This window comes from Scleropages formosus, chromosome 8 (assembly GCF_900964775.1).
Source record: "Scleropages formosus chromosome 8, fSclFor1.1, whole genome shotgun sequence".
Taxonomy (NCBI): domain Eukaryota; kingdom Metazoa; phylum Chordata; class Actinopteri; order Osteoglossiformes; family Osteoglossidae; genus Scleropages; species Scleropages formosus.
In genome coordinates this window covers 32,303,171-32,319,118 of record NC_041813.1, presented here as the reverse complement: position 1 = coordinate 32,319,118, position 15,948 = coordinate 32,303,171, and the positions used below count along the sequence as shown (strand labels likewise).

Genomic DNA, 15,948 nt, shown 5'->3' with positions numbered 1-15,948 from the left:
ACACACACACACACACACCTCAGTCTCCTGCATGCTCAGTATGTAACACACAAAAACATCACAAATGAAACAAAAGTGGTAATAAATTGATTAGAAAAAGGTTAAATGCCAACGAACATTGGAAAAGTGAACATTAAAGTTTCTTTAATGTTTTTTATACCTACAAACACACACACATTCTCTCTCCATTATACAGTAGTCATTCATTACATAATCATAATTACATAGTCATAATCATTACATTTTAGGGTTAGGGTTATTATTACTGTATTGTTACATTAAAGATGTTTTAGTGTATCCAGAAGTGTTTCTTATTATTATGCATACGAAGGTACACAATATACGATATACTAAGAGACACATTTGACAAACTGACGTTAGATACCCACCGTACCCAGATGTTCCGACTTGCATACAAGTTCAACTTAAAGACAGATTTAGGAACACAACTCGTAATCCAGGGACTGCCTGTACAAGACTTTATATATACTAAAGCTGGGTTACAAGTGAGGGGGCGTGGCGGGTTTGGCCAGGTCTGGGGGTCTGGGGTTTGAGTCCCGCTTGGGGTGCCTTGCGACGCATTGGCGTCCCGTCCTGGGTGTGCCTCCTCCCCCTCCAGCCTTACCCCGTGTTGCCGAGTTAGGCTCCAGTTTGCCACGACCCCCCTCGGGACAAGCGGTTTCAGACAAGGTGCGTGTGTGTGGGTTACAAATCCTTGGACTGACAGCATAGTATCGCGCTGATTGAACCCTTGTTTCAATACATGTTCATAATGAATGGTTGCCTGCCTCCTTCCTTGGCCCTGTCGACTGGAACCTAGTAGTTTCCCCTACCACAGTATACCTTATATATTCACAAACACCAGAAATTCATTTCACCGGTACTTCTGAAGACTAGAATGATCATAATCAGCGTAAACGATGAAGAAAACCAGAAGAAGCAAATAAACCATTTAATCTGTACAAATGGCTGAAAGGTCTTTAAACCAATGTGCATTTTTTTCCTCAGAAGAATGCTGGATTTACCAGTGTAAATGCAATGGAAAGTGAAACAAACGTCCAAAAACTAGGCGCTACAGGATGGGTTCCAACGGACACACACGTTGGTCTCGAGCTGCTGCTCCGCCCGTCGCTTGGGTGTCTCCGGCGGGTCCCGAGTAAAGTGCACTGCAGTGACCCCCACAGTTCAGCGCCGGTACTGCATGTGGGCGCCGAACCTACTGCTATTGACAGTTGCTCGACTGAAAAGACTTCTCCGGTCACTGACTGCTCATCTCCCATCTCCGCTCCTGGATGCTCAGTCATCACTGTTCTCTGGGCAAACAGTGACACTCAATAAAGACATGAGGCAAGAACACGTATGTGAAATCCCTATATTTATATGAATCAACACCCAACCGACAATAAAACCTGTACACAACTGACAAAGTGTGTGTGTGTGTGTGTGTGCGCGCATGTATGTGATGTGTGGGGTGTATGTGTGTCAATGTGTGTGTAGTGTACTTACAGTATGTACAATGTCAGCGTGTTTCTGTATTCCCGGTGTAATTCACAGTTACATTAATTGTGTTTCTGTTGATGCATCTGTACAGCAAGACAAGCGAAAGGAAATCAAACAGCGCAAGTGCGTATGTTTCGTTGGCGTGAACAAGGCCGGGGCTTCGGGGACGAAAAGGCGTAGGACGAGGAGCGCGCAGTTCGACGTCTTCCAGCCCAACGCGGTGGGAACAAGCACAGCTCGTGAAAGCCGGGAGAGCGGGCGGGGCATTTCTGGACGGCATCACGAGGAAGAATGCAGCGCGGCCGGCTCTCTGTCCCCCTCCCGCTCCTCCTCGTCCATCTTCCGCCCGTGCTTCCGGAAGTACTTGTATCTCTGCACGTAGAGCTTGACCAGGTTGCTCACCTTCACCGGGTTGATCTCTCCCGTGCGACTGTGGCAGATCTGAGGGGGGAGAGAAGGCACGTGGGAGACAGGTCAACGCAGCTCCAAAAGCCTGCAGCCCCCGAGGCACACGGGCAGCTCGACTCGTACCTTGTGCACGGCCTTCCTCAGGATGTCCTTGTACTCATCCTTGGTGATGTCCTTGCGCTGGTAGTAGGGCTTGATGGCCAGTTTCACCTCCTCGACAGCCCTCTCCTGGGTGTGTAGCTTCTTTAGGTACTGGGGGACAGGAGAGCACACCACACTTGGCTCAGCACCGCACTGCACGGGGAGCGTCTGTGTGTTTTCGGCACGGCTGCACAGGAACTGCTTTAGGAAACGCTACATTGGGAGTCTGTTCCACCCCATTCTGCTCCGCACTGGAATGGGACGCAAGGAACAAGGTGCCGGCGCTCACCTTGTCGGGGTCTTTTCCTTCACCATCCCATGCAGGGTCCCCGGATACAGCTGTGGGTCCAGACGACGCACTGTGTACGGGCACAGGAGGAGTCTGCGCGCACCCTCCGCCCCCTGACAGGCCAGGATGCATGTGAGAAGGTGGAGTCTTGGTGCAGCCGACCAACGGGAGGGAGCCATGAAGGATAAACTGGCCAGGAGTGGGGGCCGGAGCTGGGGCCACAGATGGTAGAGGAAGAGTCTGGGATGAGGATGAAGACGAAGAAGAAGGGGCAGAAGCGGGCGGCAGGAGCTGCGACTGGCTCTGGTTTGCCTGTGAGAGAATCTAAGAAAAGGCGTAAGAAAAGAGAGAGAGGCTTCACCCAACGTCCACATCATTCAGCGGTGTGCCATCGCTGTCGCAGGGCAGGGGCGTCATTTCTTACCTGGCTCGTAGCTTGGATGAACTCCTGGGCTTTGGCACGACTTGCCAAGTTGGCCTCTTCCATTTTGAAGAGCAGAGCCGTCACTGCGAGGAAAGAGCACAAGAGGCAGACGATGACCTCCCTGATCATTAACAAGCAGTATGCAAATGAACCGCAACTGGAGAGTCAGGAGCTCTGCGAGGGGTTACTGACGAAGGACAGGGTGCGAAAGAAAAGTGAGTTACTTACGGGCAAGAACTCCACCAGCAGTACAGTCCACTCCCGTCTGCAAACTCCACGGGAGGGGCGGGGCAGTTGGTGGTGGCGGGGGCGGGGCCGGGGGCTTGTTGGTCGAGGATGAGGACACGGAAGAGGATGCGGATGAGGACTGGTCTGCAGATGAAGTAGGGAGGGAAAGAGCGAGCGAGGCGACCGTGGAGCTGGCCGATGAAGTGGCGGAGGAGGAGCAGGGCGGAGATGCCGGGGCCTTCGGCTCATCAGGGACGAGCTTGAGCTCCGGGGCCGATAAGGAGCCCGCGGTGGCGGTGGCGGCGGCGCCCAGCGAGGTCTGTAGTGCCGGTGGGCTGGAGGAAATGCTGGGAGGCAATGCTGACGGTACAACTTGCACAGGAGCGGTGCTGTCCTCAGATGGAAAGGGAGCCTCGGGGGTCTTGCAGCTGCTGTCGACCGTTTGGGAGTCCGGGCTGGACTCCCTGGTGTCGCGAGAAGCTGGCAGGGGGAGCGGAGGAGTGTGCGGGGGCGGTGAAGAGGGCGGGGCCTGACCGGCCGAGGACGACGAAGAGGGACATGGTGGTGGAGCGAGTGGCCGGGGAAGCGGGCTGGAAGGCTTGGTGCTGGACGTGCTGCTGCTGGACTGTGTGTCCAATGCGGCGACGCCCCAGGGACTCCCCCCTATTCCACAGCGGTCGTCCGCCCCGGCGTCTTCGTGGGCACCGCCTACTGCCTCTCTGTAGTCCCTCTTGGCCTGCTTGCGCTTCTGCTTGGTCGTGGACGCAGAGGAAGGAGACGAGGCGGAGGACGAGGAGGCGGAGGTAGTCGAGCTGGGTTTGGCCTTCTTGGGCTCAACGGCTGAAAGGTGGGAGGAGCAGGAAGAAGAGGACGATGAGGAGGAAGGTGGGGCCAAGGCCGAAAGGACTCCGCCTTTCCGAGATTTGGAGCTGAAGTCCTTGCTTCTGCCGGACATGGACACGGGTTCGGCGCAGGGCTTGAGGAAAGGCGATCTACTCTCGTTGTCTCTACGGAAGACCACCGCGATGGAGCCCCCGACAACCGCTCCACCGGCGGTGCCACTTTGAGCGGGGAGGTCCTTACTGGCCCCGACAATGATGCCCCGCTTCCCGGATCCGCTCCCTCCCGTGGTGCTGCTCACCCCGTCGCGTACCAGAACCGACACCTTGGACTGGAGCTTGGCTTTACGAGCACCACGGCTCAGCTTCTTGGACTTTCCAGAGCGCCCACCTTCCTTCTTGGCCCCTTTGTCTCGCTCTTTCCCTGCCTTGCGTTGCCGCTTGGCGGGCAGGTGGGGGACGAGGGCTGCTGGAGACACGGGGGTGACTGAGGGAGAAGACGGAGACTTTGGTCTGACGGATGGCTCAGAAAGGCTGGACTTTTTACTCGTTCTCAACTTCTTCTTGACATGTCTTCCGGTTCTGGACTTTGACTTGGGCTTGGGACTCGGACACGGGGATGGCGGCGGCAGAGGAGGGGGAGTGTCCTCCAGGGAGGGATAGTCGGAGTCAAGAGCCTCCCCGTCCAGAGACAGCACCTCCACACCCAGCTTCTCAGAGAACTGGTCTGAGTCAAAGCCGTCGTACCTCAGTGGCGTGATGGAGGAGTCGCGAGACCTGCTCAGGGGCTCCTCGTCCTCGTTCTGCTGCTGCTCCTCTGCTCGTCTTTTCCTCTTCTTCTTCTTCTTGCGAGGCTTGTCGGACGCATGCCGTGGGCTCTCCTGTAGGGGCTGGGGGGGCGGCGGCAGCGATGACTCCGGTGCTGTAGCAGTCGTCGTCACGGTGATGGTGCGCTTGATAGCAAACAAGTCAGAGCCGTTGAGGTCCTGGATAGATGGAGGCACGACAGGTCGGCCGTCCTGCCGCCGCCTGTCCCTCTCTCTGTCCCCGTCTCTTCGCTCCTGGCCCTCCTTCGCCTTTTTCCGGCTGCCCCCCCTTCCATCTTTGCTGCTGGACTTCTCAGGTCTGTCTCTCCTCTCCTTCTTCTGCTTACCCTTCCTGCTGCAGTCTCGCTCGCGTCCCCTTTCCCTTTTCTCCCGTCTGTCCCGGTTGCGCTCTCTATCCCGGATCCAGTCCCTGCGTCTGTCCTCGGAGGGGCTGGACGAAGAGTGCTGCCGATGCTTTTGCCGGTGGGAGGAGAGCCGTGAGCGGGAGTGCGAGGAGCGCTTTGAGCTGTTCTTCCTTCTCCTCTTGCTGCTGTTGCTCCTGCTGCTCCTGCCTCTGTCGTCCTCCCTCCGTTTCTCCTCGGCTCCCCTCCTGACCTCCCGCTCCGAGACCCTCTCTTTCCTCTCCCGGCTTCCCCTGTCCTTTACCGTTCCCTTGTCCTCCTTCTTGCCGTCCCTCTCCTGCTTCCGCTTGCGTTTCTCCCGCTCCTTGGAACTTTTCCCTGACTTCCTGCTTCGCTCCTTTTCTGCAGCAGCTGGGACGGCTGGCGGTGGAGGAAGGGGGGGCGGCGGGGACAGGGACGATGAGCAACACGACCTGTATCTTTCCTTTCGGCGGTTCACCAGTTTTCTCCTCAAGTCCCCAACGCCATCCCTCTCCCTTCCCACTGCCCAGTCGCCTTCTGCTCTTACAGACACAAAGTCCTCGCCGTCCAGAACACGAAGGATCCTCTCCGGTTTGGGGCACGAGTGTAGGAAGGGACTACCGGGGACAAGCACCCGTTCCCCTGCGCTGTCCCGCCTCCTGTCCCTCTCGCGGTCACCCACGGCTACGATCTCGCCCTCTTCGATTTCTGAGTTGTCCGATTCATTGTGCTTTCTCTCTCTTCCTCGTTCTCTTGCCCCCTTCCCATCACCCCCCCGGGCCTGCTCTCTCTCCTCTTGCAGTTTGGCTGATGGGGAGGAGGCTGAGGGACCCCTGTCCCTCTTCTTCCGTGGTGCTGCTCCTTCCACGTGCATCTCTGCTGGGAATATGGACTTCCTAGACTTGGAACCAGCTACTTCAGAAGACATTCTATCACTCTGGGCTCCCATCCCCCGCTCCCTCCCTCTCTCTGAGACCGGGGACCCCGTGGGGTCAAATGGATCATATTTGTCACCATCCTCCTCGTCTACTTCATTTTCCTCATCAGTGGCCCTGCCTTCTCTCTCCCCCTCTCCTTCAGTGGGGTGGAACGGGTCGTATATCTCAATGCTGGACCGTCCCGGGGCGGGGCGGGGCAAGGCGGATGACACATGGATGGAGGGATTGGAAGAAGAAGGAAGTGCGTGAGAGGGAGGTGGCATGGAAATGGAGGTGGATGACACTACGTCACCCGTCGCACTGGTAACTGCACCGCCCTCGGCACAGCTCCTGTTGTCATGGTAACTGACAGCCGCTCCGCCAGGAGAAGAGTTGGAAGATGAAGGTGAGGATGAAGGAGATGAGGGAGCAGATGAAGGGGAAGAGGGAGATGTGGATGGAGATGAAGGCAGGGGGCTTTTGACTGTCTGCATTGCACTGGGAGGAGCAGCAATGTCAGCAGTAGTTCTCCCATCCAGCACAGGACTCATGATAACGTCTCGGGAGCAGAAGGAGTGAGAGACAGGACACGAGACGCTCTTCAGCATATATCCCCTCGAACTTTTTGTCCACGCGGAGCGAGTCCAGTTTAACATGGAGGGCAGCTGATCACAAAAGAAGCCTGGAAACAAACAAGAATCAAGTTGAACTGCGGTTCAAGTCACCTCAGCTGTGAGTCAGAACACACACTAACCCAAGACAGTGGGATAAGTTAGCGTGCTACAGGTATGCTACCTGGCTTCCCTGTTCGAAGAAGACCAGGAATGACAGAGGGGAACAGAGCCAGCATCGACCCATCCTCCACTCGAACCTCCGCCGTGAGCTCCACATCTAGAACAACACTATTGGGAGATGGGGGAAGCAAGGAGTTGTACTGTCATATTACAGCAAAAAGATGTCATCTTGATCATTCATTAGTGGTCAATTCATGGACAAGTAGGTAAAGACAAAGAGCCACTCAAATCAACCTCTGGGACAACTTTGGGTCTCACAAAAGAAATCTGTCACCAGTTCAGAAAACCTTCTGCAAGAGTGCTGCAAGAACCAGTGTTTGGACCTATTCTATTTTCCACGTACATTCACTGCAAGTTCACCGATATCCTCACATGGCTTCTCTGACCACCTCCATGCAGACAAAACCCAGACCCTCATGTCACTTCTTTCTTGCAGTCCAGTTTGCAGTGTGGGGTGTTCAACTGCCAGAGCACATGTCCTTCTGCCTCTCAGACATGCCCGTCTTCTTTTCATATGGCCACACCTAGGTAACTCCTCATTGATCAGACACCTTGTACGTGTCATGCTTTCTCTCCAGTCCATTCAGAAGGCTCCTAAAGGTCCTTACCATCTTCCACGAAGCCTCCATTCTGCCCAGACTGCCTCCTCTCTCCTCTAAGGCACGGATAAGATTTGCTGTTTCTCACTTCATCTGCTCCCAGTATGATATATACCCCCAGTAAAATATACTGTACATCCTGTATAATGTGCTCCCCTTCACCAAATCAATCATGAGCTCAGTCTCCGGATCTTAAAAGATCTCTCAAAGACCAACCAACTGAAACAACCCTTTGGAAGCACTTGACCTGTGCTATAATCGGACATGAATAAATCAGTCATGCTACTCTCTTGAGAAGTTTGATTATGTTAAAAAGTTTTCACCGCATTAACCTTTGTTTATAGGTTGAGGATACAATAACTGCAGCATGTGTCACTACGTGACCAGACCCCTCCGTAAACTGAACCGAATATTTCCGAAACTCGTATCATTCCATCGCTACCTGTTCTTGTACAATCGCTGAGCTATTTATCCCAATGCTGTAAACTACAACATACATACAAATGTCACTGAAGTGAAAGAAAAAAAAAAAAAAAACTAAATAACAAACAAGTCTACTTGAGCCAGATCACATTTACATGGTCCTTTCACTAGTCCAAACATCAACAAGGAGGCCTCACTGCTCTCCTTCCATGTATGACCTCCACACCCCTTACCTGTCTTCTGCGTGATGAGGAAAAGGGTGGACAGGGAGCGGAGCTGAAAGCAGGTCTGATGCCACAGGAATGGGCACACCCTGGGGGAGACCAAGAGTGCAGGATTCAAGCACAGAGGTACGGAGTAGACGACCATAAAGATAACGCCAGACAACCGAAAGTGTTGTGCTGTCAAAGAAACACAATTATCCAGTGAGGAAAACCGTCAGCGGTGACAATCCCTGCCATCAGCCGACCGAAGAGCGATGCAGAAGGCATCAAATGAAGTCAAGTGAAGTCACAGGGAGCACAGCACAGAGGCCGTGCTACGAAGGACAAGGTGGGCTCCACTAGCCTTACCAGGTCCCCGGGGTGGACACCAAAGGTTTCAGTGTCACGCTGACAACACCTCAGCCCTGTCCTCCTGTCCTCCTTCTTCTCGAGCCTTTCCTCGGAACCCTTCTCTCGCTGAAACGGACAAAGCCTCACGTCACCGACGGACACGACAGTCGAGAAAAGCTTTTCGCCGCAGGCTCACGCGGGTCGCCGGAACGCGAGAAGAGCGGAGCTGCGTTTCGCGGGTTCACTCACTGCGCCGAGCGGGCCCACCTTTGTTTCAGAGCGGTCGACTCCGAGAAGGTCGTAATCTTCATCTTCTTCCATCTAGCGCAAGAGTCAAAGAGTCAACTATGCCACTTGAACCAGCAAGCAGCTTCCAGGAACTAAAGCAGCCTACGCAGAATACGATAACCGTCATCGTCATCATCATCATCAAAGAGTAATTTTTTATTAAACACGTGCATGAATCAACAACTCACGTATCTAATTATTTCCATCTACCTAACAAGCTTATTGTTCAAAGCAAAGGTGCGACCGCAGGTCAGCTAGTTTCATTCAACCACTGTGTAAAAGGGATGAAAAATAAAGTCGGATCATGTGTCGCCGTGGGATAATCACGATGAGCGAACTAGTTTGTTTACATTCACTTATGGATCACTTATCGAACAACTAGTAGCCTATATCAGTCTCCATGATTTTGATGAACTCTCTGTGCACTCTTGACCAGTGAGTGGGTCAGTTATCGACCGCTGTGGGTCAGTTATGGGATAACCAGCAGCCTGTCAGTCTCCATGATCATGATTAACTCTCCGCACTTTTGTTTTTGTTTTCACCATCGTGGGTCAGTTGAGTTATGGGATAACTAGTAGTAGTATCTGAGACTGAGGAGGCGCACAGAATGAGAATCATTCATGATCATCATGATCATCAATCATGTGCAAGACAAGTAGCTGCTGGACCTGATCATACATACTGTCTAGTGTAGAGAACCTACAACCTCCATCCGAAACGCAAACTAAAACTAAAACGGAACACTCATTAATTATATGAGCCTATATAATATAATTTTCTCCGCTCTACAGTTTTAGAAGAACTATTTGTGAATGTATTATTATCATTATGTCCCACTGACTCTGCGCCGTTAATGCTGCCTAACACACACGCACTACACACTCTGCTGCAGCTTCAAGCGACCGACTCGCGACTGTACTGCAGTGTAGCTAACTAACTTATCATCATGATAATCATGACATGCACCAATTTTTAAGTACTTACTGTGTCTTCTTATAAAAGTTGCAACAGGTTCGAAATTCAACCTCTTTTGGTTTCTTCGGTGCTCTTTAAAAACGGATCAGTCTCATCTAAAAATGCTCATTTAAAACTGAAAACACGATTTCCCCCAATGACACAATAAGAGGCCCATCCCGGCCGCTGCCGCCATTACGCTTTCTGCAGTGAATACAAAGTAGCGCCTATGCGTTGGCGGGAAATGTAGTTTTCGTGCGATTAAAACGAACAGAATAAAGGGCCCGTCGCGTATGTTGGACTATATTTCCCTTCAGACACCGCGGAGTTTTAATTTCTCCGCGCAAGGAACTCTGGACATTGGTGTTTTCAGACATCGGTAGTGGTTCCACAGCGCTCGGCTGTACAGATGAGGCACGCGGTTGGCAGCTCTTTCACACACTGTTTTTATTCAAGTGAAATTACATGAAGAGCAGTGGAAGAAACCAAAAACGGCTGATACAAGACACATGACACCGAATTACGAGTGACAGTTTGCGTTTGTATCCCTGAATCTGCGTTGTCCGCGTGCGTGCGTGTTCCTGCTCCCCTTTCCGCTGTTCCCTTGTGCCGCTCCGTTTCAATAAAAGGCACGCACTCAACTTTCATCTGTCCTCAGCGCGTCTCTGCCGTGCAGCCTGAAGGGGGCGCTCTACCCGAGCGTGAGCGAAAGGGCCTTCGCCGACCGAGCTCTCCGACGGTGCCGAAACCCTGTCGCCGGTCAAGGGCGAAGCGCGGAGAGGGCTACGCCGCGGCGCACGCACTGTAGGCCCACCGAGGTTCTTGCGCACGCTGTGGCCTCAACTCAACGCGAACCCGACAGACAGCAGGGCGCACGACATCGCCCCCCCAGCGTTGCAGAAGAGGCCCCTCCCTCCACAGACCATCAGCAGCGCCTCCGCCAGGTGGGACGGGGAGGCAGGCGGGCGAACGACGTCCGCTCGGAAGCGAACGTGGCTCCCGGTCCCATTTGAATAAGCCCTGCGATCAGAACTGAGGTCACGTGTCCAGCAGGACGAACGACGGACCCACCGCTGCATGTCAGACGTCCATCGATGTTGGGGTTTGACGTCCATCGGCATCAGTGTCTCTCCTGTTATGGACCGTGGACGTGGGGAGAGGGAAGGTCACGGCCGTGTGAGAGTCATGCCGAGATGGGCAGGGGATTGGATTATGGAAGGCACGGGATTAGGATGAGGAGATGAGCCGATACGCACACACACGCACTCTGAGCGAGAGATGCGGCGGGGGCACAGAAGACACGGAATCAGTGGAGGGAGAGGGACCGCAGACGAGGTACCGGGACAACGGCGGGCGGCTCTTCGATCACAGTTTACGCACACGAGTGTTCGCTGTGAGCGAAGGGTGTTCTACTGAGCGCAGCTGAGCAACGCTGCAGGACAGCAGGTGGCGCAGTGGTTAGCGCTCCCACGTTCGAACCCTTGATCGAGGTGCCCGCGCTCGACTGCTGCGTGAACAGGTAAATCAGCGTAAGCAGCTTTCGGAGAAAACGGATGAGTGAGAACACCAAGAGTGTGTTTCTGCGAAGGGTCAGCCACAGGCGGCACTGACACCGCAAGCTCCTGTGACGCAGGCGGGCGTTGGGTTCGCGCCCCAGGCACCTCGTCCTCGTCTCGTTCCTTCAGTGCCGCTTGTTGCCGAAGCGCTCCAACTGCACCGCGAGTGAGTGTGAGTGTGTGTGTGCGCTGAGAATTCCTGCCTGGGCTGTGTCCTCATGCCGTGTCTCTTGCCGAGCGCAGCTGAGCCATGGTCCTCGACCTTGAGCGCGTGATCCAGTGTGTGAAGCGCGGCGATCAGGACGCCGTGCAGAAGCAGCTACGGGACTTCAACACGCAGGTGTGGCTTCCAAGCTCACCACCGCGCTGTGTACACACACACAGACACACACACATCTTGTGTGTCTCGTGCCCGCACTGTGGACTGAATGTGCCTGTGTGTCCTTCTCCGTCCACGCAGCACGCCGAGTGCTTCTTCTTCGACGCCGAGGAGCGTGAGCGCAGGAAGGTGAGGCTCCTTCGCACGCGTGTCCCACACAGGTTGGCATCGTTTCCACACACCTGACACACGTGCACGGCTGTAACGTCACAGTAGACCTGGGAGGACAGCACAGGAGGACAGATGATGCGGCCTGAATGTGGAGTGTCGTGTGTAGGGAGAGATCGTCCTCACGAATGAGCAGTGCATGCCGGGAGGGACACCTGCGCCGCGACACGACCCCCCCGGCGGCCCGGTCCTTCCAGGATTAGTGACCCACTTCGCTCAAAGCTCCCTGATCCCCTCTTGCTCTCGCCGGACAGGTGTAGATATGTTGCACCACGCACGCGCACACACCACTCGTTGACATTGTCTCCGCCCTCTGCCCCGCCCCCTGCTGCCACCGTTGGACACATGAACCGGAACAGCAACGGGAGCTGGAAGAGGTAATGCTGGACGGTCAGCACCGCAACCCTGGCGCTCCATCTCTCTGTGTCTCACCTGTGCACGCACACACACAACAGAGCTCAGTGCTCCTCTGCTCTCTTTTGCAGTTCAGACGCACCAAAGTGAGAGAGCGCATCCCCACCTCCGACTCGGACCTGGACTCGAGCGACGGCGAAGACGACGACCGGGTCCTCAGACAGGTAGCTGCGCCTCCCTCCCTGTCACCTTGTGCTCACGCAGCGCCCCCAGGTGGCCGCGAGCGGAACGGAGCCGACGCGGATGTCAGCTGCCGGTGGGTCTGCTCTCCTGTCCCGTGTCACCCGTCGGTCCACTGAGTGCCGCGCCTCCTGTCTGCGCTCCTTCTCCAGAGGCTGGCAGCCGCCCTCGTCCACTTTGTCGGGATGCAGCTGCAGCCGGGGGCGCTGCGGGTCTGCCTCTGCACGCTGCGCATCCTGTCCCGCGAGCGCCACGCCCTCACCCCGCTGGCCTCCGACACGGCGCTGCTCACGTTGGCCCGCCTGGGGGGCCTGTCCTCACCCCCTCCGTCCCACGACGAAGACGCGGACGAGCCGGGACGCGGCGGCCCGCCTGCCGGTTCTGACACCTCAAGCCCCTCCCAGATGGCTCGATCTGAGGAGCTGTGCAGCGGGAGCGGCACAGAGCGGGCCGACGGCGGTGCGGAGGTGGCGAGAGGCCGAGCGCTGGGCGAAGGAGAGGCGGAGGAAGAGGACGACGATGGCGACGCGTGCAGGAAGGAAGCGCTGAAGGCCCTGTGCAATGTCATCTACAGCAGCCAGAGGGCGCAAGAGAGAGCGAGTGCGCTAAGGTTCGTGAGCAGAGCCACTTACTGCACGTAACACTTGGTGGCGCTCCAGTGACCCGCCGTTCTCCTTCTTTCCTCCCTCCCTCTGTCTCAGGCTGCTCACCGCGCTCTCGAGGAGGCTCAAAGAGGGCCTCGGTGCACCGGCGCCCCCAAGTGGACGGTTCTATGAGCTGCGCCTCCTTTTCCTGCTCACGGCCCTCCGGCCTGAACTGAGAGAGCAGCTGAAGCAGGTGACTGTTGAAGGACTCGTGAGGTCATCGCTGTCACCGCTGGCGTTCGTGTTCCTCGCCGCGATCCCTCCTCCGTTCATCTCTGTAATAACCGCTGTGGGTGTGGCCTGACACAGGAGAGGGGTGTGTCCTTGCTGACAGCCACTCTGGAGCAATGCCTGTCGCTGCGCTGCCCTGAGGGCCATGAGGTGCTCACTGACCACACAGCGCCCCCTGTCTCTAAGGATGTGTCGGCGCACGCCATGGAGGTCCTGAAGGTGCTCTTCAACGTCACTCTCGGCGCCCGCAGACAGGAGCCAGACGAGGTGAGAGCAGCATGGAGGCACGTCTCCCACATCATTATTTCTCGCTGCTGCTGAGCATCTTGCGGGTTTGTTTGTGTGTCGAGCGAAACGAGCCGCTCTCTTCCGAGCCACAGGAAGATGCTGCTCTCTACCGCCACCTGGCGGCGGTGCTACGCCACTGCCTGCTGCTGCCATGTGACGGAGAGGAGAGGACCGAGGAGCTTCAGGGGTGAGTCCTGGGCAGGGCGGCGGGGGCAGAGGCGGCGGCAAGCGCTCCCTTGACGGGGGTCTCACTTTCGCCCCCCCCAGGCACACGGTGAACGTGCTGTCGGTGCTGCCGCTGCGGTGCCTTGACGTGCTGCTGTCCGGGCACCTCGTCCACAGCTCGCACTGGTGGGAGGGACTCAACATGGACTGCGTCCACGCCCTGCTGCTCTTCATGGACAGACGACTGGACAGGGTAAGGCTGGCGGGGCGAAAACAGTTATTCGCAGGACAAGGTGCCCCGGTGCCCTCTAGTATATGGCTCGAGCCAAGCACGCTGCTCCTGCTCCGGTCCATACAGTACGGTAAAGTACAGTACAGCACAGTGAACATCGAGAAGAATCCATACTGTGTTTGGGGTCAGTCAGAATTGTCTCTTGTCATCAGGAGTGAGGAAGTGTCCTTTTACTGGATGTTACAGGGTCTGAAGCTCAAGCAGAAGCTGACGCCGGTCCTCAACCTGCTGACCGAGAGCTGCAGGGTGCACAGAGAGATTCGCCATTACCTACGGCAACAGGTCCCCCCCCCCCCGCTGCCTGTCTCTCTGGTGCCTGTTTGCTGCCTACGGTGTCAGCACCCTGGTGTCCTCACTCACGTTTCCGTGGCGATGCCCCTTGCCCTCCAGATCCTGCCTCCACTGCGAGATGTGTCCTGCCGGCCGGAACAGGAGGCTACGCGGAGGGGCCGCCTCGCCCGGCTCATGACGCACGTGGACACTGATGTGAAGCACTGTGCTGCCGAGCTGCTCTTTGTGCTGTGCAAGGAAAACGGTAAGGATACCTATCTTTCTCTCTCTCAAACGCACACACACACGCGCAGCACCACTTGAGAACCACCTCCCCTCTTTGGTAGCCACTCCGCCCCCTGCTGGCGGGGTCAGTGCTGCTGTGTGTCGTCGTCTCAGTGCGCAGGTTCGTCAAATACACGGGCTACGGCAATGCGGCTGGCCTGCTGGCGGCCCGGGGGCTGCTGGGTGGGGGCAACGTGGGTGCCACTGAGGGGCGCTACTCCAGCGACTCGGATTCGGACACGGAGGAATACCGGCGGGTGAAGGCACGGGTCAATCTGGTGACGGGCCGTGTGGAGGAGGAGCAGCCGGACCCCATGGAGGGCATGACGGACGAGGAGAAGGAGGCGGAGGCCCGCAGGCTCGTCGCCTTGTTCGACCGCCTCTCCAGGTAGGCAAGCTTCTCCGGCTCGGCGAGTCTCGGAGCATCTCGGCGCGTCTCACTGCGCGCATCTGCGTCTCCCTCAGGGACGAGATTATCCAGCCCGTGGGGGTGACTGCCGAAGGCAGACTGGCGCCGCTGCGAGGCGCCCAGAGGAACCGCTCCCCGGCAGAAGAAAGCGCAAGCGAGGAAGAGAGCGACGACGACTGAGCGCCAGGAGCACTCCTGTTACGAGATACGGCAGGGTAGTGGCGGCAAAGTAGAAAAGTAGCGAGGTCAGTGTCGCACTGTGACCAGAGGAAAAATGGTCAAGAGTCACTGAGACGCAGGACACGGGTGTGCGGTCACCTTCGCACGTCTCGTCACTGTTTTCACGCTCAGCAGAATAAAACGTGTTTCTCAGCTCTACTTTTGGGTCAAGTCATAGTGTCGTTACCACTGCCATGTGCTCTGCGAACACAGCGGTCCCTGACACACTGCCACCAGTAACACACCGACACACACCGTCACCAGTGAGCCCTGCCTTGCGGACGAGTGCTGGACGATCTGTGGCTTCCACGTGTACACCACTGAAGCCTCCACCCCGGTGTAATACCTCCGGCTCTGTTTTTGTCTGCACTTTAAGGTAAATAACATACAACTTAGAGTTTTTCTATTTCTTGTAATTAGCTCCATTCCATATTGTGCTTGCGTTGGGTTTTAGTGCATTTGGTCTGACGTGTGGGGCGAAAGAGCCGCAGGGAAACACCAACCCCCCGCTGTATCTCTGGGCACGCCTATTTATTGTGCTTTCTTATTGACACTGTGTCTATAAACACTGCTGCCAAGTAACTGGACTAAGTAACGCGCAGGCACACGCGCCAGGTGTCCTGGCTCACCGTTCGCCGCCGGGACCGTCTGCCCGAGTGCTGTCCGCAATCTCCCGGCCGGGACAGAGACGGAGACCATTGGCTGCTCCGTTCCTAGCCATAAAGTCCCGCCGTTGCCTCCCTCCTCGCGGAACTGTCTGGGTTCTTCGCATCTACATGTATTCAGCTGGCAGTTTCTCTCCAAACGACGTGCACTTGAGCCTCAACAAAAGTGCGTCAACAACAAAGGTAAAAATACCCCCCCCCAACCCCAGCAACTCACACACACGGGAACCGAGGAT

The 15,948-nt window shown here is 56.1% G+C and overlaps 2 protein-coding genes across 4 annotated transcripts; one reads left to right on the top strand and one right to left on the bottom strand.

Moving 5' to 3' along the window:
* Positions 1-666: 666 nt before the first annotated feature.
* scaf1 (SR-related CTD-associated factor 1) lies at positions 667-9,746 on the bottom strand. 2 transcript variants are annotated; one of them, XM_018764410.2, is made up of 10 exons: positions 9,578-9,746; positions 8,555-8,626; positions 8,324-8,431; positions 7,985-8,064; positions 6,731-6,837; positions 2,991-6,617; positions 2,763-2,845; positions 2,339-2,662; positions 2,032-2,160; positions 667-1,941 (listed from the first exon to the last, which is right to left on the bottom strand). In XM_018764410.2, the coding sequence occupies exons 2-10, from the start codon at positions 8,624-8,626 to the stop codon at positions 1,780-1,782; spliced, it is 4,692 nt and encodes a 1,563-aa protein (XP_018619926.1). In that variant the 5' UTR covers positions 9,578-9,746; the 3' UTR covers positions 667-1,779. The 2 variants fall into 2 exon arrangements, with proteins under 2 accessions (XP_018619926.1, XP_018619927.1); XM_018764411.2 differs by having other exon boundaries at positions 8,573-8,626.
* A 184-nt stretch (positions 9,747-9,930) lies between these two features.
* Positions 9,931-15,480, top strand: LOC108941633 (synembryn-A). 2 transcript variants are annotated; one of them, XM_029253901.1, is made up of 13 exons: positions 9,931-11,443; positions 11,564-11,611; positions 12,010-12,027; positions 12,136-12,228; positions 12,397-12,854; positions 12,946-13,081; positions 13,198-13,386; positions 13,500-13,594; positions 13,675-13,825; positions 14,051-14,146; positions 14,255-14,399; positions 14,534-14,807; positions 14,885-15,480. In XM_029253901.1, exons 1-13 carry the CDS (start codon positions 11,354-11,356, stop codon positions 15,006-15,008), a joined length of 1,917 nt encoding a protein of 638 aa, XP_029109734.1. In that variant the 5' UTR covers positions 9,931-11,353; the 3' UTR covers positions 15,009-15,480. The 2 variants fall into 2 exon arrangements, with proteins under 2 accessions (XP_029109734.1, XP_029109733.1); XM_029253900.1 differs by having other exon boundaries at positions 13,675-14,146.
* Positions 15,481-15,948: the final 468 nt, after the last annotated feature.